This window comes from Haliotis asinina, chromosome 3 (genome assembly GCF_037392515.1).
Source record: "Haliotis asinina isolate JCU_RB_2024 chromosome 3, JCU_Hal_asi_v2, whole genome shotgun sequence".
Classification (NCBI taxonomy): Eukaryota; Metazoa; Mollusca; class Gastropoda; order Lepetellida; family Haliotidae; genus Haliotis; species Haliotis asinina.
Genome location: NC_090282.1, coordinates 38,491,742 through 38,517,937, shown reverse-complemented (window position 1 = coordinate 38,517,937; position 26,196 = coordinate 38,491,742). Strand labels below are relative to the sequence as shown.

At 39.8% G+C, this 26,196-nt stretch overlaps 1 protein-coding gene across 1 annotated transcript; it reads right to left on the bottom strand.

Moving 5' to 3' along the window:
- Window positions 1–3,970: 3,970 nt before the first annotated feature.
- Window positions 3,971–25,697, bottom strand: LOC137278871 (peroxidasin-like). The gene is made up of 19 exons (XM_067811373.1): window positions 25,603–25,697; window positions 24,850–24,930; window positions 23,736–23,900; window positions 23,362–23,475; window positions 21,526–21,628; window positions 20,656–20,837; window positions 20,185–20,214; window positions 19,826–19,903; window positions 19,423–19,506; window positions 18,009–18,077; window positions 17,007–17,088; window positions 11,870–11,928; window positions 11,033–11,179; window positions 10,237–10,350; window positions 9,627–9,726; window positions 8,863–9,044; window positions 6,862–6,921; window positions 6,495–6,591; window positions 3,971–4,049 (listed from the first exon to the last, which is right to left on the bottom strand). The coding sequence occupies exons 2-19, from the start codon at window positions 24,914–24,916 to the stop codon at window positions 3,971–3,973; spliced, it is 1,812 nt and encodes a 603-aa protein (XP_067667474.1). The 5' UTR covers window positions 24,917–24,930; window positions 25,603–25,697.
- Window positions 25,698–26,196: the final 499 nt, after the last annotated feature.

The following is a 26,196-nucleotide window of genomic DNA, read 5'->3' as shown; positions in this document are numbered from 1 at the left end:
TCCCGCTGCGTGTATCAATAGATTACGTTCTGTCATAGAGTTTAAACGCTCTAAGAGAATTCTGTTATTGTATCACCAAGAATAATACAGCACCGAAATAGATACGAAACTTTTCAATTTTAACTGCTGAATTCAAACATGTTGCCATGATTTCAAGTGGTACTATCAACAGACCTTTCAGGATCATGAATACTAGTCATAATTCCAGAGCTGAACATTGAAACATTGAAGTACAGCACCAATCTGGCATACTGACAGTCTATGTTATTCTCTGATTCCATTTCTTGTCTAAAAGCGTTAATTGTCTCTACTCAGCATGACGTGTAAAGGATGTCATCAAGGGGATGACTTCCAGCTACATTTTCAAAGAGTCTAAGTAAACTTCGTCTCAGTGTATTTCGTTACACTCCACCACTGAGTCTAACAAAACCTTATGGGAGGTCAGTGGTGGAGTGTAACGAAAAGTACTGAGGATAAGTTTACTTAGACTGCATTTTCAAAACTCCAGGCTACATGAAACACGTAACGCCAACCAGGCAGAACGTCTAACGTCATGAAGTTAACTTTTAGTACAGACATACCTGGGTAGCCAACAAATAGAAGTCATACTTGGTCATACGTGTCTTAATCATGGACAGGGGTTGTAGGGTAGTGGTTAAAGCGTTCGCTCATCACGTAGAAGACCTGGGTTCGATTCCCAACATGAGTACAATGTGTAAAGCACATTCCTGGTGTGATATTGCTGGAATACTACCAGAAGCGGCGTAAAACTAAACTCAGAGAATTAAAGTGGTCTAAAATAATTGTAAACCTGTCATGCTATGCGTTTGTTCAGTGTTTATCACCAGTACGTGCAACTACTGCTGGCAAACATGTTGGCTCAAATCTGCTGAAAATCAAACAGGAAGCACAAGTACAGTGCGTCCAAAATATCCACTGTGGATATAGATCCTTCCATTCCTAAATTATGATATTCGTTTTCTTTTTCTTATTGTCCTTTATTTACAGATCTCGATCTGGCTGCAGTATTACGGGTGCAAAATGAATTTATTTGCCAGCTCATGAAACAGTTTTTATCTACTTCTTCAAAGGCGAGAGTAAATACTCTGACACTTTTCCCTGTGCCTTCCCTACAATAAACTTGGAGTTGAATATGAAGAAACTCCAATGAGTGGTTCTTGAGATATCTCGCTGGGTAAAAGGTTAAAGTCCCCTTTTGACCTTGAAATGAAGGTGAAGGTCACCAAATCTGACAGCGGCCTGTTTTTTTACTACGGTGAACCTAGGTACCAAATATGATCAGAATCCAGTGAATGGTTCTTAAGATATTCCGTACGGAAGGACGGACGGAGCCTAATACTATATCCCCCGATAAACGCGCGGCGAGGGATAATAAATTCAGCTAGGTGTACATGTTTTTCGAAACATGATAATTTACCGATTTGGCTCGTTATTTACACACAGCAGGAATATTGCATAGAACGCGACATACCGCTCTGTTCAAAGACTAACAATGAACGTACACAAAAGATAGCAGCAACGTTTAATTCAACAGCTTTTACATCATTTATGTGGTCTCCTTTATTGAACAGAGCCATGTACGGCATGCACAAAATGAAGTCGCCAGGAGCAGCCTCTTTACGACACAAATATATTAAAGGTGTAGGAATTAGAAACATTGAAGATTTCCTCTCCCAATTTGTCGATGACACAACTATTATTCTGTATGGAACTGAGGAATCTGTATATACAAATAAACAATACAAACAAACAATACAAATAAACAATTAATATACAATACAAATAAACCATTTTGGAGTAATGTACTTACTTTGACATTTTCTTTATGGATTAACTGAACATTGTAGATAAAACACCTTTTACACTCGGATCGGTACAAGAACGGAATAAGGATAATATTTACTGGATAGTGATTGAAAATATTTTGACTCCAATGAATTCGTAGCTATTTACAGTGCAATACCAACCTCCTATCTTATCAAAGTGTGATCATTATTTAAAAAAATAGGTTCTGGTGAGGGTAGCAAATTATTTTATATATACATGCACAAAAGTTAAGCGCCACTATTTTGATAGTGACTTGATTTCACCATTGATGAAATACAAAATATAAATGTTTATGACTGAATTAGCCTTCCGTAGATTCTTGAACCTAAGATTGTCAAGATATGACAAGGAAAACGTTCTGCCCTTGCAACTCCATTTCCCTACCATCTGAATCTTGAAAATCAAGTTTCACACACTTGGTTTCACCGGTCTGTTGTGAAATTTACCTTTCACTTTAGAGTTAGAAAATCATCCATGGTGAGGAGAAAATGAACTACCGCTGAGAGATGGCAGGTGATAGGCATGTCATGCAGGGCCATAGCAAGGCAAATGGGTCGTCATCACAGCGTCATCACCCGTTTAGTTGCCAAACATAATCAAACCAGTGATGTCAATGTACATAATTAAGATGGCTCCAAGTGAAACGTATTAGCAATGCTTTAGGCTCAAATGATACTTACATAAAATTAAACTCAGTGACTCATCACTGCGAAGCTATTGTATTTCGACATGGGTAATTAATATATTCACCAACTGGACATATTTTAATATGCTAGAGGTGAATAATACTAGGTTTATAAATAACGTTTTCGATATATGACAAAGAGACGGCCTACTTATAAGATATGATATTCGTCTTCAGCATCGTTAATACAGTAATGACAATGTGAGTGAGTGGGTGAGTTGAATTTTACGCCACATTCAGCAGTATTCCAGCTGTAGCAGTCCGTAAATAACTAGACTGGACTAGACAATCCAGTGATCAACCAAAGGGGCATCGCTCTGTGTGATTGGGAACCGATGGCATGTGTCAGCCAAGTCAACGAGCATGACCACCCGATCCCGATAGTCGCCTCTTACGAGAAACAAAGGGTTACTGAAGTCCAGTATTTTAATCCAGACCTTCACGGGTAAATAATGAGAAAGTCACTATCAAGGTGAAGTTTCATATTGCTCCATTGTTGTCTCTGTTATAATCATAAACATGTGAACTTAGTGAAAGCTTGACAGCGCAAGTCTTTATTTAGTAAACTCAACAATAATAACATATGTTTCGAAATGCGAATCCTTCATATAGAGATAGTTTAACACCTAGTTTCACTGATACTGGAGAGATTTGCTTTTAACATCTGTGTCTTTCTGTAAGCAGAGACTGTAGATCAATATACATAGATGTTCATATCTGTGCAGACTGTGTTTATGTACTTAATATAATTCATATTCTTTCTTGCTGTACACGAAAGAATGCAATTTCCAACCTTTTGTTGATTATATGCAACATGGTATCTGTCCTCTGAAAAAATTCACAAAATAACAAATATAGCATATTATAGAGCATGAATGAGGCATGTGCTACGACAGAAATATGATTGTTAAATAATGGAAACTGAATGTAACATGTTTGTATTTCCACAGGTGTCGCCGTTCCCGTGGCAATTAACGGGAAAGGAAAAGTGGACTTTGACTGTACCTTGGTGAACCAAGAACTCTCATATACAGTTGCGCAAGCATGTAACAAATGGTAAAGTATTTTGTGTTTCTGGAATTCTGTCACTAATATCGGCGTGCAGCTTCATCTGACATGAATATATACTGAAGGAAACAATTAAGGGAACACCACATTATGACAGTCTTAGATGGTTCTTTTTAGATTTCCTCCGGAGGCACTATTCGGGAACTTTTAAAGAAACATTTGAATTTTTATGTGTTCCTTCGTTTGTTTCTATTAGGATATTTACACACATACACATACACATATACATACACATACACATATACACACACACACACACATACACACACACACATACACACAAGACCACCCCACCTCACCCACACAGAATATAATCTGCACCTATGTATCTGATTTGGGTGTAGTAAGTATGGCGAGATGTTTCTTATATTACTGGTCCAAATATACCCCTCCATCATTGTGTTGGAAGTCTGTTTTCCGCTTTCCCATTTTTGACTTCTTCAGTCGCCTGAAACCAAACATTTACATATAACTATTTACATTTACACTGACAATACGAAGGCGTACACTTGTACATGTATGCACACATATTGCACATTTTGCCAACAGATTAACCACATCGGCTAATGTGATTAATACTATTTTAAAACAATATGTCGCCCCTTAAATTATCTTATGACCTTAATGTATTATTTGCCTGGAAAGACAAACAGATCAAAGAGGTGCCATGAACAGTAAAAGAAAGTAATAAGTTTCGAAAAAAATGAAACATCATCCAAAAAAAGCGTTCATGTTTATGTTTTCTATTTAAACGTTGACAAAAATGAGAGTTGCGTGTCTTTGGCTGTTCAGTATATATGTTTATTTGAGCAAATGGACTAAAATTGCACTAAATACTACTGGTCTCAGGATACTAGGAATATATATGCTTAATTTCCGTGAGTTATTTCTAGAACATCGTGATGCTACTTTTAAGCAGATAGAGAAAAAAAGTTAAACATAGTGTGGAGTTGATAGCACGTCTTTATCAAACTGCAGCAGACCAGTTAAAGAGAGCTTATAGAAAGCCAGGTACTAGTTCTATGGATATACATCAGCCACTTTTATGGGATAATGAGTTAGAGGAGATAAAGCACAAAATATACTCAGCCCTGAGATCTCATAGGGCAGTTGTTGCTAATACTGATACTTACATATATTACAAAGGGCATTAACACTAATTCCACTTACAGGAAGAATATTATTTTCAAACTTAAAGGAAAAGACTCAGTGAATCAAGGACTGATCCTAAGTTTTGGAAAGTGTTAAAATCATGTAAGGTGAATCTTTCAGCTTCTCCGGGCATATCTGTAGATAAATGGTTTAAGCATTTTAATTAACTTTCCGTTGGACCAAAGTAGATACCGACGCTGATATAGAGGATGAAGATTTATCTGCACTAAATTATCCTTTTTCAGAAAAGGAAGTATTTCTAAGCTTGAGAAATCTTAAAAATAGTAAATCACCAGGCCCGGGGGGATTACATGGGAAATTCTTTAAAGCTACTAATATCTTATCTCACCTATTTTAACTGAACTGTTTAGCAAACTGAATGATTGTTTAGTTTTTCTAGAATGTTGGGAGGAAAGCATCATATGCCCTTTGCCTAAATCTGTTGATAAAACAGATCCAAATAACTAGAGAGGAATTTCATTGATAAACTCCTTATGCAGATTGTTTTATATTCATAAACAAACATGCTTAAATGCTAGAAAAACAAGGTGGAACAGGTGTCTTCATATCAACTCATACTCCTGATGCATTTTCTCTATTATTTGCTGATGATGTATCAACTGTGTCAGAAACTGCCCCACAGCTCCAAAAGAAAATTAATAATGTTCAAGGTTCTGTGCAGACACAGGAATGAAAGTCAACCTGAACAAAACCAAAATTATTGTTTTAAGAAATGGTGGTCGTCTCCGTTCTTATGAGAAATGTTTTTAAGAGGTGGACAGACAGAAGTTGTGAATATGTACAGATATCTTGGGATTGTGTTCTCTCCTAAGCCACGGTGGACAGTATAGCAGCTCAAACAATTAAAGCTATATTCTCCCCCTGTAATTACCAAAATAATATATTTGGATGTATGCTCTCCCGATAATGAAACGCACATAGGATTTTCAAGAGTATTTTTATGTTTATTGTGAAACATCTTGAAGGCTTTACGAGCCAATAAAATACCGCGAAATTGAACACTGGGAATGCAGGCTTATCCGTCTTTTGCACTAACTCGAGGAAAGTCAGTCTGAGTGTCACATGGAGACGTGCGGTGGCGCTGAAGTTCTTCACAACCCGACAGACCCACCCTCGACAATTGAAACCTTTGTGCGACTATTTAATTACCCGTGACAACATGAATTATCTAGAAACATTAGCCACATTCCTATCCTCTGTATTAAAACTAAGAAGTAAAACCTCTACTACATCTAACTGACCCTGTATTTTAATCGTAACCTACACCCAGCATTTATGGATTCTATACATTTGCATTATGTTGTGTTATGGAGAGTGACCTACATCACTGAATAAAATGTCTGTCTGTCTGTTTATTGGAATGTTGATTAGAAAGTCCAAACAATATGATTCTATGTGGTGGTTATTGAACCACATAGCACATATATGCTTTAAATGAACATTTTCTAAAAGGAAAATAGACATTAGGGAGTTTTATTGAATCTTTTCATTTGAGTAATACAAGACACTATTACGTCGTGTTAAAAGAATTAAAGAAGTTGTCATCCATGATAGTGTCTTGTATTACCTCACCAACTTCTAAATGCCTTAGAAGAATTTTCATTTGAGGTCGCGAATCACGGTATTTTTAGACTATCAGTGTAAAATGAGGAAATGCCTGTGCCGTTTAAGTCAGTTTTATGGGTACACAACACAGAAAACCAGATGGTTCTGTTCTCACCATATCATTGTACACACAACTGTTCCGATTAGGACAAGTACGGTGAACACAACCGCCAGTACAATGACCAGAACAGAGGGAGTTCCGTCAACGGACGCTGAAAGAGTATAAGAAACACAACATGACAATGGCTTTATAAACACCCGCTTGCTGTTGCTGAGTGAGCACTCATGCACCCTACAACAGGAAATGATACAATCAGTGAAATAACACATAAACAATGAGATTGAGAAATTCCATGTGCCGAGAAAACCGAAATCAATATGTTTTGTGGCATTTGTTTTACAAATGTTTGTTCGTTGACGAACTGTTGTTATATTTACCCATGCTTTGTAAGCAAATAGCAAGTAAAAAAGAAAGATTTTACCTGCAGTCGTGTCAGCATTCTGTTGGACTGCTGTCGTGGACTGCTTATCGTTTCGTGGGACTGCATTCAAGGAAAAACAACACGTTAGGGTGAATTGTCGATTTATAAAATGGAAATATTTTAAAGTTGGTTATGGGAAGGGTAATCATCATCATCATCATCACCAGCAGCAGCAGCAGCAGCAGCAGCAACAACAACAGCATCGTCAGTCCCATCACCACTGGCTGCTTCGACTACACCACATAATGCTGATGAAATAGTGACATACGTTTATACACATTTTCTATCAGTTATAAAAGACTATCATTATCACCCTCATTGTGTTGTGTCCAGAGAAGGTCCCAGGGTAGAATAGGCCTTCAGCAACCCATCCTTGTAGTAAGAGGCGACTAACGGGATCGGGTGGTCAGGCTCGCTGACTTGGTTGACACGTCATCGGTTCCCAATCGCGCAGACCGATGCTCATGTTGTTTGTCACTGGGTTGTCTGGTCCAGACTCGATTATTTACAGACCGCCGCCATTTAGCTGGAATATTGCTGAATGCGGCGTTAAACTAAACTCACTCACTTACTCATCATGTTGTATATATTTAGACTACACTGCAATATGTTGAACAATTGCTACAAGACTATTCCTTGTTGGTAAAAGTTTCTTAGGGAAGGGAATATAGACAGTACACGAGGAAAACAGTGAATTTTGTAGCAGATGCTGTGCATGAACATCGTTATGACCGTATTGATACGTGCACTTATAATTCATTACGGTACCATGCACATTACCACTTTTGTGGTAATATTTAAATTCCATGTGACAGATCTGTGCTGATATTTACATTTTATGTGACGAATGTGTGGTAACATTTACATGTTATATGACAAAATTGTGGCGACATTTACAATAAACGTTACAGATTTGTGGTGACATTTCCATTTAATATGACAAGATTTGTTGCGAAATTTAGAATTAGAAATGCAAGTTTTTTCAACACTTTATACATTGAGACACATTTATAACGACATTTAAATTTAATGATACATTAGTGGCAACTTTTACGTTTTTACAGTGTAACAATATCTGGTTACATTTACGTTTAATAGGACAAAATAGTGGTGACGTTTACATTTAGTGTGACAGATTTTTTTACCTTGCAAGGAACAAGGATCTATCGTTCATGTGCACCAACCTTTCACCTTACAAGAGCAAGGAACTATCACTCATGTGGACCAACCTCTTACCTTAAAAAGAGCAAGGATTACATTGCTGTTACAAGGAACATGGATCTATGGCTAATGTGATCCAACTCCTTACCTTGTAACAAGGACCTGTCACTTATGTAGACCAATCTTTTACCTTACTACGAACAAGGACCTATGACTCATGTGGACCAACATTTTACCTTGCAAAGAACAAGGAACTATCACCCATGTGGACCAACCTCTTACCTTAAAAAGACAAGGATTTATAGCTCATATAAACCAGCCTTTAACGTTACAAGGAACAATGACCTATCACGCATGTGATCCAACGCTTTACCTTACTAGGAGCAAGGACCTATTACTCATGAGGGCCAACATTTTACCCTGCAAAGAACAAGGAGCTATCACTCATTTGGACCAACATTTTTAGTGAGTGAACATAGTTTTACTCCGCTTTTTCAGTATTCCAGCAGCATCATTGGAGGTTGGGGAGGGGGAGACACTAGACATAGGCCTTCAGCATTGTGTGACGAGTGAACGCTTCAACCACTAGGCTACCCCACCGCCCCTTCTAACCTTACAACTAACAAGCACCGACCTTTGAATCGGCTTGTTATTGCAGTTGGATAGTTGGGTGTGATAATACTCCAGCGTTGTGTAATGTGGAGTGAAACAAAATGAATATGAAACGGAATGTACCTGTCTTCGGGATTTCCGAGAGACAACATGCTCGTGTGATAGTATTTCATACTGCACTCATCGACTTTTACATTGTTTTGATATTGGGAAATAAAAGGCACTCACCCGTCACAATCAAACTGACGTCATGGAAGTCAGACGAGACCTCGTTCTTTCCAATACATCGATATATTCCTGTGTCCTTCTCAGACACGTTCTTGATAGTTACGGTGGTATAAGATATTTTCACACGAGTGGTGTCAGTTACTGGCTTGTTTCCACGGTACCAGGTGACAACTGGAACGGGTCTGTCAAATAATTACTAGACATATACTAACTTCAAGCTGAGGGGTTATTGAACAACAGTTGGAGGTGTACATCATTCAGCGCTGATCACTTACATGTAGTTAGTTACATGTAGTTAGAGAGCTGATCACATAGCTGATTACCATTCATGTACCCCCTCAGCCGATAGGGTGGTAGGGTAGCCTAATAGTTAAAGAGTACGCTCGTCACGCTGAAAACGCGGGTTCGACTCCCTGTATAATTTTAGGTTCAGTGTGTGAAGCTGATGTCCCTCGCCCTGATTTCCTCTAACAATATATGTCCGCGTCTTTCTGCAGTTGAATTACTTACATTCCAGTTGAATTACTTACATTCCAGTTGAATTATTTACTTTCCTTGGTATGTGTTTGTCACTCTTTGATAATGATTCAGAAAGTCATGTTTATGATGTAGTTTTGACGCTGCAAATAGGGGAATATCTTAGCAATATGGAAATAATTTATTTACATTTATTATTTTACCATCAGGACGAAAGTTTGAGTTATACAACCACTACATAAATGGGTTTTCTCTCAGAATCCTTGGATCTATAAATAAATTCATACCTTCCTCTGAAGATACACTGCTGTGTGACGTCATCACCAAGAGAAACATTTGTTGCCTCGGTCGAGTAGATGAGTTTGGGACTAGTTTTGTTGACGCGACCTGCAGACAGAACACCGTGGATAGCGTAGTATTACTATGGCCGCAATTGTGTAACATATTCTCCAGTCTTATTGGTTAACAAAGCAATAGAAAAAGTTAGACGTGACATACCATAAACATGTTAACGATGATGAACCTGAACTCACCTGAATTTGAATAAATCAATTTGTAGAAGGATTCGCACTTATTGTAAATGAACTTCTGATGTTACCTTTTATGGTGAATACCTTCGTAACTTAGACCTATCGTGAGAGAAGATCCTGATTCAAAGAAAGATACGAAGATCATAAAACTGAAACACGTTTTCGGGGTCCATTTCACTTCCTCGATCCACCAACCACATCAATGAATGCATTTCAGCTTTAATAATCCGATCCAATCCATCCCAAACTAGATATCACCACCGAAAAAAGTGAAATAACAGATTTCAAAAGGTCACATGCCACCCCTAAAGAGAGAGGTCGCTCACTAAACCCCAGGGTGTTCAATGGTCAGTCATGAATTACGTACCTTCCATGACGTTCAACTTGACAGGGTGGACAAGTTTCACCTCGCCGGTGCTGGCAATCCCGCATCTATACACAGCGGTATCCGACACATTCACGTACGCAAAGTGAAGATACCCTACAAAAATTAAGCAAACCTTTAGAAGTGATTACATACTCAATGAGGGTATACATGAGAGGTAATTGGTTGTAGTCAAAAAGACCGATAGACAAAAGGACCGAAAACAAAGTAAAAAAAGGCCGAGGATACAAGTCAAATGGGCCGAAAATGAAAACTCAAAAAGGCCGAAAAATAAACAAACATTATTTTCATGGCTGTGAAGAGCACTCCAGTTATACCACACCATGCCAGCTTGATCTGGGGGAAGCCACGAATCATTATCACTGTAGTGACACGGAAAAGATTCTGACATAACTAGAGACATGATCTGGACGAACCGGCATTCGGACCGTGGCCACGTTCACACGATTCTGCATTTGCAAGGGGACGTAACTCTAGCCAATCTTCAAGCATGTCCATTACTATCCCAAGGGACTTCAGTAGAAGATGGTTCGAACAGATTATTTCGGTAACTTGTTGGTAAAACGACAGACAGGGCGTTTGCATGTGTTTCTAACACTTTCCGTCGGTGTAGTAGTCTACTGTGAATGTATTCGCTCGTTCGCCGATGACACGGCTTCTATGCCACAATTCCGGTGTCCCTCGTCGTGATATTGCTGAAATATTGCCCAAATCGGCACAAAACTTAACACATTCACACATTCTTACGTTATGGAGAATATGTTCACAGTTTGCTCACCATGTTTGTCTATTTCTCTTCTCCCGTCAGCAGAGATCTGCTTACCGCCTATATACCAGCTGTGTCTACCTGGCACGCCACAAGACAGTGATACAGACAGACCATCTGTTACATTCTGTATCCTCTGTGAAGATGGATCTGCCACTACTGCTGAGATAATTGGGAAAAAGATAATACTCGTGGCATGAATTGGAGCATACAAGTTTAGACTAAATTATGTATTAGCTTTTCTACTGTGACAAGGATCCACCTTCTACACAGTCCTGGGTTATAGAGGGATGCTCTTGGTCACTGCGCCTGGAGAATGTCATTCGTCAGTGGCGGATCTGTGGGGTGGGTTCGGGGTGGAGGTGGGCATAGGTCGTGGTGTGTGTGTGTTGGGAGGGTGGTGTGGGGTGGGGTGGGGGGAGTAGTGGTGATGGTGAGTGAGTGTGTACTTTTTTCATAATGGCTAAAGATCACAATCACATAGAAGTTAATGTTAATATGTTATGCAACCATCGGGTTCGCAGGGGATCCCCGCCCGCGTTCAAAATTCCTTGATCTGCCTAGGTTCGTGGGACTGTATAAATATTGACATTTTCGTTCACATTTTATTCCAATATGGTATTTGTCCACTCAGTTCGTTTATGAACGCTCAAATTCCAAACTAAGTGTCATTTTTTTGTCTTGACTGCTTTTGATAAAAACTGATTTGAATCTGTTATTGTTCATGGCTCAATAGTGCCTTGCAAAGTAAACATGTACGCCGATCACTCTGAGGTCCACGTTCATTTACTCTGTGTCAACAGTGGAACAGCTAATTTTGAAACTCTGAAGACGTTAAAACCATCTCACCAACAAGATGTCCGGTCATTATTGTCAAAACAGTCCGGATCAGCATTGTTCCTCGCATTCTATAAAATACGAAATGTTATTCATACTGTATATCCATTTATGACCGATGGGTAATTACACATACACACATTATTTTATTCAAACTCCTGAAACCTTAATTTCGATTTCCAGTAGATTTGCAAGCTTTAGACAGTACACTCAGAGATAGATAGTCAGATAGATAGTTAGATAGACAGATAGAGACGAGAGAGAGGTAGAGAGGTAGAAAGAGAGTCAGGGGTAGAGAGAGAAGATAGAGCGAACAGAGAGAGAGAGGTAGAAAGAGAGGAGAGAGAGAGGTAGAAAGAGAGTTAGAGAGGTAGAGAGAGAGTGGGAGAGAGAGCGACTTACCAGCATAAACACGCTGTCACGCACAGACGCCTCTCCTCCGTTCACTGCTCCCCCACCCCTTACATACACGCATACGCACACATATACAGACTTACAGACAGACAAAACTGGATACTTACTTGATCTCTTGTAAGTTACGTTGGTCTAGTGTCACTAGGTTCACTCGCGGTCCATTACGCATGGAGGAGCTCGTGAGAAGTGATCGAAATCTTGAAATCTGGTTAAAGTTTCTGAGTGTTATCTCAATAGCACAAGTACAAGGAAACGTAACGTAAACAATGAAGTGACTGACACAGCCAGGCTTCCACTCACCCGCACTTGTTAAGTTAAGTAGTTTCATAGCATGTGCCTTGTCACCTCTGCCGAAATGAAACTATACCCTTTGAAATGCCAAATATCTGTCAACATTGCTATCCAGTGCCCTGTAAATACCTGCGTGTAAATGAGTGAGGACTGCCCGGTAAAGACTCGGTTATTTACAGACCAAAAAGCTAGAATATAACTGAGAAGATCTAAGAAACTAACATGGAAACAAGCTGAAGTTGATTCTAGTCTAGTTTGTCCATGCAAGGGCAATAACAAATTGATGTTACTATTTCGTTTCCTTGTGACCCGTGAAGGTCAAGGGGTAGAATAGGCCTTCAGCAACCCATGCTTGCCATAAAAGGCGACTATGCCTGTCGTAAGAGGCTACTAACGGGATCAGGTGGTCAGGCTGGCTGACTTGGTTGACACATGTCATCGGTTCCCAATTGCGCAGGTTGATGTTCATGTTGTTGATCACTGAATTGTCTGGTCGCGACTCGATTATTTACAGACCGCCACCATATAGCTGGAATACTGCTGAGTGCGGGGTAAAACTCAGTCACTCGCTGGTTTTCTTGTGTGACAACATGTATCCTCTGTATGTATGGTTGTCCTCTTTTAGCAATATCATGTCGGGGGACAACAGAAATGGGCTGTACCCGTGTGAGGAATCAAACCCGGGAACTGGTGTGCCGAGCGAACGATTCAATCACTAGGCTACCTCACTGGCCCCGAATATCTTCAAGGTACGCTCGAGCTAATAGTGTTGTAATAAGGATTTGTAAACTGAGTCGGTTGTTCATGTTACAACATGGTAATTTACAAATGATGTTAATCCAGACTAGATTAAACAGACACACGTGTGTGTCGTCTTTGCGTGCATGCGTGCGTGAGTACGATGGGTGAGTATGTGTGTACGATGTCTTCAGAAGAATACGTTACGGTTTGCTTCCGTAAAATACTGGTCCGACATGGAAATATTTGGCGTGATTAAAACTCGACATTTGCGGCATGAAACGCCTTGCATATAGAACATTCAAATGTTATCGTGCGCGCTGGAAATGAAACTTCCTACCTGTGGCATATTTGATCATGATTCTACCTTCTTGGAAGAAATACACCGACTGCTGGCGACACATTGTCCTCACAATCATACCATATTTAAGTACTGTAGGCGGCATATTTTTTTCTGAATGTCACGACAGTTTATGTAAGCTTGTTCAAGAGAAGAACAACTCCAGATAGGACCAAAGGACATATTTTGATCACAATACAAGGGTAAACACATTTCACCGTCTTCCAAACTGCGCAGATGGTCATGCTGTTGATCACTTGGCTGTCTCGTCCACCTAGATTATTTATTTAGTTGTATAGCTGAATATTGTTGTGTGCCGTGTTAAATAGCAAAGAAGGAAAGAAAGAAGATACAGCTTTAAGTCCATGATCAAAGAGATCAATGTTTTAACGAGAGAGGCGCATCGTGAGTGTATTGAAAATGCATATGTATAGGGTTGGAAGGTTATCTATCACACCAATAATAATCTTCAGTTGGCACCTTTGCTCTGAGAGAGAGAGAGAGAGAGAGACAGAGACCGAGAGAGACAGAGAGAGAGAGATTAGTTTTACATCGGTTATATCAATATTTGCAACAACATTCCATCAGCTCTTTAACCACTAAACAGGCTGTCTAAACTCATCCCAAAGGACCCATGGTACAAGTCTAATTTTGGAAGTGCATCGGACGTAATTTTTCCCATTGGCCCTTCAAATGTGGAACTGGGCACTAAACAACTTTTCAAAGCAGCCATGGAACCTTGATTGTTATAATCAGGATGGAACAGCTTTTGAACAAGATTCCCATGACATTCTTTGAAATCTTCACGGGAAGACCATGTTCGATTCTTACCCGAACAATTGTGAAATATGGACACCAAACTCGGGATTAGCTGGAATATTGCTGGACAAAGGGCCGGTTACCCATTGGACATTAAAAATCACCCACCTTACAAAAAGATTTTAGTTAGATTTAAGCATAAATATTTCAGTAATGTGCAATTATTCTCTGGGATGCGAGGTAATGTACGGGTCCGACACAGTATGGTTTAAATACGCCTTAATAGTATATCGGCAAGTAGAAACTAACAGATGATATGTCAGCATCTCTTTATATAACTGTCCAACGTTCTGCATTAAAGTTACATATTACATTACATTACATATTAGCTATATGTACATGTACCCATCATTATACTGGCAATATAAGACCATAACAGCTCCGTATACCGTTCACAACCCTTATCGTACCTCAAACATATTAAACGACGATGAATTTCCACAGCAGTAATTCAGTTCCAACTTATGTGAAAGTCCGCCTTAGGTGAGTGTCTAACTTGCACCCAGCCAAGCTTTCAACACCTAACGGAAACAGATCGAAACACATCCAGCCAAGACCCGTGAAGACCTGGGTAGAATTAGGCAATAAATTAAGTAACCCACGCTTGTCTTACGGAGTCAGGTGGCCAGACTCGATTATTTACAGAGAGGCGCCATCTAGATGGATTATTGCTGAGTAAACAACAAACCAACCAAAAATATCAGGTTACTATTGCCTTCAACAATCTCACTCACAGACTTGGTTGATCCATATGATCGTATCATGATAGTGTGGACAGATGCTCGAGATATCGGCCTTTGGAGTGTCTGGTCCCGACTAGATTCTTTACAGACAACCATCATATAGATGGGACATAACTCAAAGCACAAACGACCAGAGATAAAATGAATGTCACTTGTCAAAAGATTACAATATGCAATCCTGCATTTGCTAATTTGCTACCTAACGTCATTAAACAGTGTGATGAAATTTGGACTTGTATTGTGCGAACTATACAGATGCCTGTATTACTACTCTTGTAATTACATAGGATTGCTTTTCCTCTGTCCAAATTATGATACATCCTAACACGATTCCCCAAGCGTGACTGGTATGTTACCATCTAATGGAGATTCAATCACAGTCGGATCATGCAGACTGCCACCGAGTAATTCAGGAACATCTGTGTCAGGTTCCGAAAAGATAGTCACCCTTCTTGTGGAAGTCAGTGCAGGAATATAACCATTTCCCTGCACTAAAAAAATGACAAGTATTTCACGTTGTACTCGAAGCTTTGGTATACCTCGGTATCTGTTGGAAGTCATTGCAGGAATTTAACCATTTCCAGGCACTCCAAAACTGACACATATTTCATGCTGTACTCAGAGCTTTTGTATTTCTGAAAACCTCGGTGCCTGGTGGAAGTTATTGCTGGAATATAACCATTTCCCTTCAAAATGCAAAGCCCACACACTCAACATAAATATGCCTCGTGATGTCAAAAACGCTAGATGAATTTTTGCTCTTCTTAGCTTTTCTGTTGCCCCAGTCTCCATATTAAGCTGTCTCCGTGTTCCCCTCTCTCTGCATTAAACGTATCACCATGCATAATTATATATTTTCAAAGGTGCCAACCATGGTTATATATACAATAATTATTCTATAGATAATGCCAACCGACAGTTATCCTGTTTATTGTGCGAACAAACACGATGGATAACACCTTTTGTTGTGAGTGCGACGTTCGATACAATTTCCTGTACAGTTGTCAAGCAGAAATCATTCCTGTTTCATAAGCCTCTTTTCAAAAGTATAAATTTGATGAGAATATGAAACTACGTTTTATGCTTCATACATGGTATCAACGTTGCAAATGCATAAATATTAGTTTAAGTGACGGCGGATACATGTTTTCGAATATGGTGTCGGGATCTGGCCCACCTGTGACCGAGTGTAAAAGCCTTGTAGTCAACTTTGTGTGCAGACTCTTTCCGTGTTGTCACAACCCCTAGTGTGCAGTACACAACCCTGTGCACTTGAATACGTGCATACACCCAGTTTGCGGGTACAGAAACGTGCAGTAAACTTGGACAAAGTACTGTGACTATGTGCTCCAGTCCACCCAGCTGTGAATTGGGAACCTCGTCAGGATGAGAGAGCCACAATAAACTCGGTGCCCCTAGTGGCAGCAAGAGCTGTATACTCCCGAGGGAGTTGAGATTGATAATACGATGTGACGCTGAGACTGCCATCCAATGATCGAGCTGCATGGATATTGCGCTATATAAATATCCAGTGACAAAGAGGCGACTAACGGGATCGGGTGGTCAGGCTGACTGACGTGATTGGCACATGGCATCGGTTTCCAGTTGGGCAGATCGATGTTCATGCTGTTGATCACTGGATTGTCTGGTCCAGACTCGATTATTTACAGACCGCCGCCATATAGCTGGAATATTGCTGAGTGCGGGGTAAAACTAAACTCACTCATTCACTACTATTTCTGTTATGTCACATGGTATTGTCGTAACAGGGATTTGGGTGTTAGTAAACCTTCTTACCAGTTACCTGTTACGATGACCGTTCTGCCTTATTGGGGGTGCTGACATCTCTGGTGGCATACTCGCTTGGTCCGTCCGGGTTGCTACATCTAGGAATAAAAAAAAAGACCGGGATTTCTAACTAATACATAGCATTCATGTACTGGTACCGAGGCATACAATGAATAACTCAACACAAGTTTCTATGCTCACATCGGTTTACTCGATCCCTCTCTTCATAACAATTGGCCTTGGTCTGGACAGGGTAAGGCAAGCTCTCGGTATGTGAACGGTCTACTGTCTCTTCAACCCGCACCGCACCTCGCACCTTTTAAGTGCTGACGGTATCTTTTTAAGGCCTTCGAGCCTGCTCCACCCTTATCACATGGCCCTCTACAATCTCTCTGATTCGTTGGAAGTTACATCATTCCCTGGTCTCATGTCGTACCTCGTGATTGGAAATCTCCCTTAATTCTAATAAGTGACTCAGCTTTAATAGCTACTTGACGAATCTATTCTGTTCTGTTGTTTGACATTTATTCCCCTTTTCCATCCCTTAATATATTATCCAATAGTAATAGCATTGGTGCTATGCCGAACTAACCGCAAATCTCAGTGAAAGATGTATAAATCGTTTCTTGTATACGAATGCAATTTTCACCTTATAACAGTATCCCCGATCAGCATGGCAACGTCAAAATCTGTACGCTGTAATTGTGCACGACTTCATTACAGCCAACGATGTTGGGATGTTACCACGGCCTGCACGCTCCCTTAACACGTTCCTCATGTAACTCCTCTACAACGTTGTGCATCGTAGTGATCTTACAGGAAATCAACCGCCTCACCCGAGTAATCATTGACCTCCTTAGTCAGACACCAATGAAACCAGGCTTCGTGACAAACTCTGCCAGATTAACAATATACCTATTGTTCGTAGAATTACGTTTCAGGAAATATCCCATGAAAATAATGATCTCTTCATACTGCTTGCAAACCCAAATGACTTGTTTTTTAACCTCAGAGTCACCTGCTCCCCGAGCAGACATCCATATTTCAGGAAAGTCAAGCTCTTCTCCGGTTTCAGTTTTGTAGATTGCTGAAAGACCGGACACATAACATCCTTGTCGCAAAGTTTCAAATCACATTGTAAATACCTCTCTCTCAGTATGTTTGTCACCATTGTTAATGTTGGCTATCCAGTTTTCACTGCACCCCAAGCCACCGGATTTGTCAAAGGATTCATGTAATAAAATGTTCAAAATATTTGCCGAAGAGAATATTATTCATTGCAAGGGTAACTTAATTTATTTTATGTAATATACATGGGCGACTCGTTTAATGATATATATGTGCCAGAAGGTAATGTAAAACACGACAGATGTTGATATGTTTCATGCAAACTTTATTGTTCAACATTGTAAGATATATTTTAAACAATGGAAAGGTTACATTCAGTGTGTGTACGAATACATAGTCTACTTGTTCAATCATGGACACGTTTTACTTTTTTTAATTAAAGTGTACATTCAAAACATAAAACAAACAATCAAGTATAAACATATTGCAGAGATTATTGAATTAAACGTTACTCATGTCATGTCGTCTTGTCGACAGTGCTAACCTATCTGAAACCATAACTTGTGTATTCCATAAATGTAGGGGATAATCCATTTTGCGAGCATACCACAAACCAATGTTAATGCCTATGAGAAAAGGTAATATATACCAATATCAATACATATTGGGAATAATTACCAAATGATGAAAAACATTCTCCCATTTTCTCTCAACTTCTCGTCATCATCTGTTTCTTCAGTCTTGTAAATCAAATATCGAGTACCTAAATGAATGGTGTATAAAATCATAGACAATGGTAGACATTCTCTTCTTTTAAATACAAAAGTTATCCAGGTCTTAGAAACATGAATACATAATAAAGATAGGTTAAACGAAAAGTAACATTCAATATCTAAGAAGCGCACAACCCTACATAGTTCAGTATATACAATGAATCATTTATTTTACAATGAAAGTCGTCACGAAACTTAAAGCAATATGCAAAAAATGCAATGTTCCTTATATACATGGGGCAATATCAGAAATGATGGCAAACACGCACAAAGCTTCAGTTACGGGTTCCTGAAGGCAATCTACAAGGCCAATGAGTATTACATTGTTCATTTCATTGTTTTGTACAGCCGCGAAAGTTATAGTCGTACCTTAACAAGCCCAAACGATTCACTTTAAGTTTGGATCTGAATAGACTAGTGGTCAAAGCGTTGGCTCATCTAGCTGAAGACCCGAGTTCGAATCCGCACGTGGGTACAATGTCTGATGTTCCCCGTCGTGATGTTGCTGGAATATTGGTAAAGGCGGCGTAAAACTAAACTCACTCAGTCAGTTAGTACCGAGCGTAATATTAGCAACACTCTAACCATTTCAGAGGATCCAAAGGATGGCAGTTACAGCGGCGACCACACTTGTTCCTGATACCGTGCCACTCCCAGCCAACGCCACTTCCATCCCTGAAACGTTAACACAGTTAGTATTGTTTCAAACGGTCACATTTATATTTTAATAATGCTATTTAGTAATTCAGATAATGTTAGTTCGTGTTCACAATATTTAGTAACTGGCAACTTTTTTTTTCTCTTTTTTTGTTTTGTTTTTTTTCTTTGCATATGAGTTTCAATTGTAGAGAAGCTCGTGCATAACGAAACAAAATATCACTTTCCTAGAGACGTTTTCTCTCATGAATTTTATTTGTCAGATGTAAATGTCAGTTCTTTCAAACCGGCATAATTATAACCCCAGTCTGTCTGCATAATCACATTAAAATCATACCCTTGCCTGGATTGGGTTTCGCCGTCTCCATGTCGGTCTTCACTACTGCACGCGTTGTCTGCTTTGTGTCCCGGTAACCTATGAGGAAACAGAAACAAAATTCATACATGAATATTTTTCAGAAAAACTAACGAAGTGATACGTCTTTCGATTATGTTTGCTGTAGACAGCTTTCCTCCCTTAAATTAAGTAGCAGAGATCTCAGAGGAGGAATGTTAAGCGCAAAACGTCTTTCGTTATTCAACGTTTTAAAAGCGATTCCGTATTGAACAGAATAACCATACGTTAACATTAACGAGTTTAAATATTCTTCAGTGAAATTTTTCTATTATGGTTAATTATTGCAAATTTAAACCTACCTCTGGTTGAAGGTGGTACTTTATTTGGATCTGCGGAATATACACGTGCAGAACTTTTACTTATTTATCATAAGATGGCTAAGACGAGATTTAATGTAATGTACAAAGATGTTTAACTTCTACACTCTGAATACGATTACAAATCAACTATATGATTGATCTTTTAAGAATTTGTAAGAATAGGTGACCTGTGAAAATCCGGGTAAGAATAGGTCTTCAGCAACCAATGTTTGTCGTATTAGACCAGTAACGGGATCGGATGGTCTGGCTCAAGTTACTCAACAAGTAAACCTAAAGTATGCGTAACTTGGATATCTACGGTAACTAAGAAACTGTTGCTTACCTATGACATTCAAATTCATAGTTGCATACTCTTCTCCTCCACTGTTTTTTCCGGTGCAGTTACTCAACAAGTAAACCTAAAGTATGCGTAACTTGGATATCTACGGTAACTAAGAAACTGTTGCTTACCTATGACATTCAAATTCATAGTTGCATACTCTTCTCCTCCACTGTTTTTTCCGGTGCAGCTGTATATACCTGTATCTTTCGCAGACACCTGTTTTATTAAAATTAAGCCACCTGAGATGGTCACATTATCGGCGCTAGTCAGCTTTCTGTTATCGCGAAACCATGAAACAACCGGGACTGGCCTGTCAATGAGAGAAAATAATCAAAATAAGAGACTCGGTGTAAAAAAACTCTAAATGGCATATTCTATGTTGGAAGCGAGGTAGGGGTCGAGCGATCCTATATATTATATGCTACAGGTTTCCACAAAACTCGCTTCGCACTAACAAACATAACCCATTTAGCAGGGGTCCTGCGGGGTCCAGCCAGCTGACTTGCTTGACACATGTCATCCATGTCCAACTGCGCAGATCGATCCTCAAGTTGTTGATCACTAGATTGCCTGGTCCAGACTCGATTATTTACATACCGCCGCCATATGGCTGGAATATTTTTGCGTGCGGCGTAAAACTAAATTCACTCGCTCACTATAACGCACATTTTCACACAGGCACGGTGCCATCCACCTTACGTGGTATTCTCCACTGCAACTTCAACCGTCGTTCAGGAATTGATCGTGTTATATTTAGCAGCGAAAACAAGTTTACAATTCCACTGTATATTCATTACAGAATCACTACGTTTTTTGCATAGAGTGGTGGAATTTGGTTTTTCGTCACCTTCTGCAGTATTACAGAAATGTAACATACCAATATATGGAATCAAACCCAGTCCTTTCCCATTTTGAACAAACTCCGTAACCACTAAACTACCCAGTATCCCTTAAAGAACATTCTTTACCTCAGGGTCCCATTGAAAGCAAAAGCGTACCTGCCGCTGAAGATACATTCTAGTGTCACGTCTTCTCCCAGGTTGGCATTGGTTTCCCCACTAGATCGCAAGAGCTTAACTGGTATATTGCTGTTGTTTACACCTGGTATTAAACATTGAACACTGTACCGACTTTTCACATAATCAATTAACGATAACAGTTTTAGATGCATGTTAGAAACTGAATTAGGTAATGGGAAAATATCATTTTGTTGACATGATTACACAGTTCTAACACTATAGAATCCTGGGCCTAGATTTTCGAAGTTGTCTTAGCGCTAAGATGCCATACCTTAACAGTAACTTAAGACTGTCTTAGCGCTAAGATGCCATACCTTAACAGTAACTTTCGACTGTCTTGGTGCTAAGAGAGCTTCGAAAATCTGGGCCCTGTATCAGGTAATACGTGCTACACCTTTCAGTGGTCCAGAGTAACCTACAGGTAACAATCTCGAGCGACATCGTGAACCGTTTGGTCAGGGTGTGAGCAGACCGTCTCTCATAATGTATAAAGCATACAAGAAGTTGATCACCCACTTCTATCAGTTGCCTATTATAATAAATATATCTTTTGGACGACCAATATACTAGTTTGGCTCTTCGTGGGCAACCCGTAGAGATCTGGGTTAAAACTGGTCTCCAGCAACCCATGTTTGTCGCAAGAGGCGACTGAACAGGATCGGGTTGTGAGTTTCTTTGACTTGGCTTGACATTTGTCATCGTATCCCAAGATCGATGCAGTAGTATACTCAATAACGGTATGGGCTCACTTCCAAAATAATGGTAAAATAAGAAGGAAATAAGAGGTGAGTTCGTGAATCTGAATATATAGAGACACACTTTGTCTCGGAATACGTTTTCCATGGTCGCTCAAACACCAAGACAGGTATTCGGGAAACAAAATGGAGTCAAGCGCAGAAAAAAACACCACAGTATGTCGATGGCCAGACAATAGGGGAATGGGCACGCACAGAAAAAAAATAATTATGTGAGGCTTAAAATGTGTAGGGAAACCATGAGTTTCGGCAACCAAAATGCAATGGAACCAAAGAAGCCCCTGTCCATGCAACGAACACCTACGTTCCGGAAGGAATCTACAGGCACAAACAGTTTGCTGTAGCGAAATACGGAGAGAAGAACCGACCCTTGCTGCTACACGATTCGCCAACGTCTGGAGGAGAAACAATTCCGGTCTACGGTTACCAGATACCATTCGAGACGGCGGTGGAATAGTACGCCCTCCGATTGGTGGGCTGACTGTTTTTGTGCAGACTTGGCAAAATCTGATGCTCGCCAATATCGAACAGAAAAGACGATCGAGAAGTCGAGATGTCACTGCCAGAGACCGATCAAGAATAGCTTCGAGTTAGTCCACGCATATACACTTTTTTCAACGCATACGCGAAATGTAGGTCAAGTTTTGAGTTGATTCCACCATTTGCACCCCCTTGCCCCCAACGTTCTGGAAATATAAACGAGTCTCTTCTTGTTCTTGCTCGTGCTCCTCGTCGTCTAGACTAGATAAGACATCGACCAACATATTAGCGATTTGCCGCCTCGCACGAGTCGCGATCTTCCCCACGCGGTCGTAGAATTCCTGGATGGTTGGCATCTCTACATACTCAGTGTCTTCACTTTTTTGTCTTTGTCTTCTAATGTTATCATTATTCTGGAAGTGAGCCTGTATCGCTAATGTGTATGCTACTGATGCTCATGCTGTTGATCACCGAATTGTCTACTCAAGGCCACATTAGTTACATGCCGCATCATACTGATGCAACATTGCAGAGTGTGGCGTTTAACTACAAACAAACAAATCCTTTTGAGAACATATACCTTCTTTGACGTTCAACTGGAACGGGCTACCGAGTTGTATTTCGTTAATTTTGGACCTTCCGCATTTATACCGACCGGTGTCCGTTACTTCCACGTATGCAAAGTGAAGTGTCCCTGAATCATAGCATTGATACAGAAAATCACTGAATTGAACTGACTATAGCAAGGTGAATATGTAAAAATTCGTCATATTTCAAGGTGAGTTCAAATCTCTGTCAAACATCATTGTTCCCAGGGACGTAGATAGACCAGGGAGGCGGGATGGGGTGGGGTGGGGTGGGATAGGGATTGGAGGGTGTTACTTTCATGCATCAAAGTATTGACATAAGATTCTTTTATAGCATTTGTAACATTGATAGTGCCTGGTTCCTCACCCTCTTCATCTGTTTGTCTTCTGCCATCATCTGAGATTTGTTCGCTTCCGTCTGGGGTTATTTTAAACCAGCTGAGACTCCCACTTGGGGTATCTCTACAGCGTACTGAGACAGACTGCCCGTCAGTTACGTTCTTCGTTATCAGCGGGGCATTAGATTGGCTTGCTACGAAATAGAGTTGAAGGGAGTTGACTAGGCAAACACGAATAAACGTTTTTATGAATCAATTATGAAGTGATCTACATTATCATAAGAAAATCGGATGCCTTCATGGAATATATAGGTTACTCTTTAAAATAATAGACGAAGTGCAGATGCTTCATGATTGAATCTGGAATTGTAGTTAATTGAAGCAAAGCTAGCAGGTATGGTGTAATCTTTTACAGTCGTAAACAAACGTAAATATGAGTAACATTCATGAAATGATTCACATATGCACATCCTGTCGAGTCGAATAATCAGAAGGTATCCATTGTAGGAGGAACTACGTTTATCGCCCCTTTAAACACAATTCTATTCACATAGTGTTAGCGTTATGGAGTACATGCCGAAGTAATCTGCCTTCAGAACTTTATTATCTTGATTAAATGAGCACATGTGTGTCGCTGACAAACCTACAAACATCGAATTCCGAAACGAGGAGACTAAATGCACAGGGAGGTCATTGTCGTGATTAATTCCTTGTCATCGAAAGCATGAATCGCTGAGAGAGAGAAAGAGAGAGTTAGAGAGGTAAAGAGAGAGTGGGAGAGAGAGCGACTTACCAGCATAAACACGCTGTCACGCACAGACGCTCCTTCTCCCCTCACTGCTCCCCCATCCCTTTCAGTTCAGTTTAACGTCAGTTATATCAATATTTGCAAATATGGAACTGTGCACTTAACACGTTTTCAAACCAGCCATGGAACCTTGATTATTATAATCAGGATAGAACAGCTTTTGCACAAGATAGTATGCTGATCCAAAGCATGATAAAGGAAAGGATATGAATTATCTATCATTTATCTTACGACTTCTATCAAATCAACTTAACTAAACTGTCCAATATTCGACATAACAGGTATCACCTTTTCACTTACAGCAGTTCCTAAACATATGAGCTGATATATCTTACCTCCAATTTGATACATGTACAAAGTTGTCATGGCAATCAAGGTCAGTTTCAGGTTCAGTTTCCCCATTTTAGCTTAGATTCCTATAAATAGAGAGAAGGTATTGTATTGTATACAACATATATATCCAATGCCCTTGTCCCGATAAACCTGTGATAAAAATAATGAAGTACCAGTACAGTAAGTTTGGCTAAACCAGAGCGACATGTCTGTGATATTGTAGATATGACTTTCAACCTTAACTCACTCAATTACCTGGAGTACATCGTGTAGTGTTCAGGAACGTTTGACAGGAACGTCCATTTGACACGAGTAACATCTGTGGTACACTCACTAAGACGTGCTGACCCATAGTCAAGGAAAGTCCGAAATCACAATTACAATATAGTTTGGAAAATGTATTGCCACCCATCTACTGTTTAGGCATGATGTGTTAAGAAGCGGTCAGAGCCCACAGTATCGACTCAAGTCTGATTTGAGGGTTTGACAAAACCCGAAACAATTTCCCAGAAGACTTCTCCAGAATTTGCTTTGAATATAACTAATATTCTCGAAAGAAGCCATCGTTTGGATCTGCGGAGGAGTTGGGGGTTCTAAATGTCCCACAACGTTTACAGTTCATGAACAGCAAGCAGTTTCCTTTGCAGATACCATCCATGGTGTTCAGTAATATCAACAAGAAGGACTTGGCAATCAATGTTACAAATGGCTGCCAACAGTGTGTGTACCGAAAGATACTGTCTACCTGCAGTTACCTTGCGTTAGTGGTGTCAGTGAAGGGAGATGAATCCTAAATGCACTCCTAAAGTTGTAACATCAGTTCTTGTTCGGAGGCCAGGAGAAAGTAAGTCGGTACAGAAAAAGGGACGGAAATGTTTTTCCGAAAGCGGAAATTATTTCTCATCATCGTTCGAAACGTAACTAAACACATATGTCGACGAAACACCATTTTGAACCGACAAGTTCATGCCGTCTATACCTCATTTGGTGACACATCAAATAAAGGCGGAATGCGTGGGTCTTTGTATGATCAGATCAAGTCCCACATCAAACCGAGCGAAATTAACATGATGTCATCCTGCTTGACATGGTTATAACATGTTGTTCACGGAATTGGTTTTGTTTTTGTTATCACTGTTAAAACGAATCTAGGTTACATATTAGCCACAAGATTACACGGGGAAATTAAAATATATATCTGAACTTCGTGTGTTAACACATAAAGTTGTCAAATAGATTGAACGTACATTCATGTACGTTTTGTGCCGTCAGTGATTTCAGCATCGGCATGTGCAACACATTTGTGTAAGTGCATCTCCATAAACTGTGTGGAAGACATACAGGTCAAG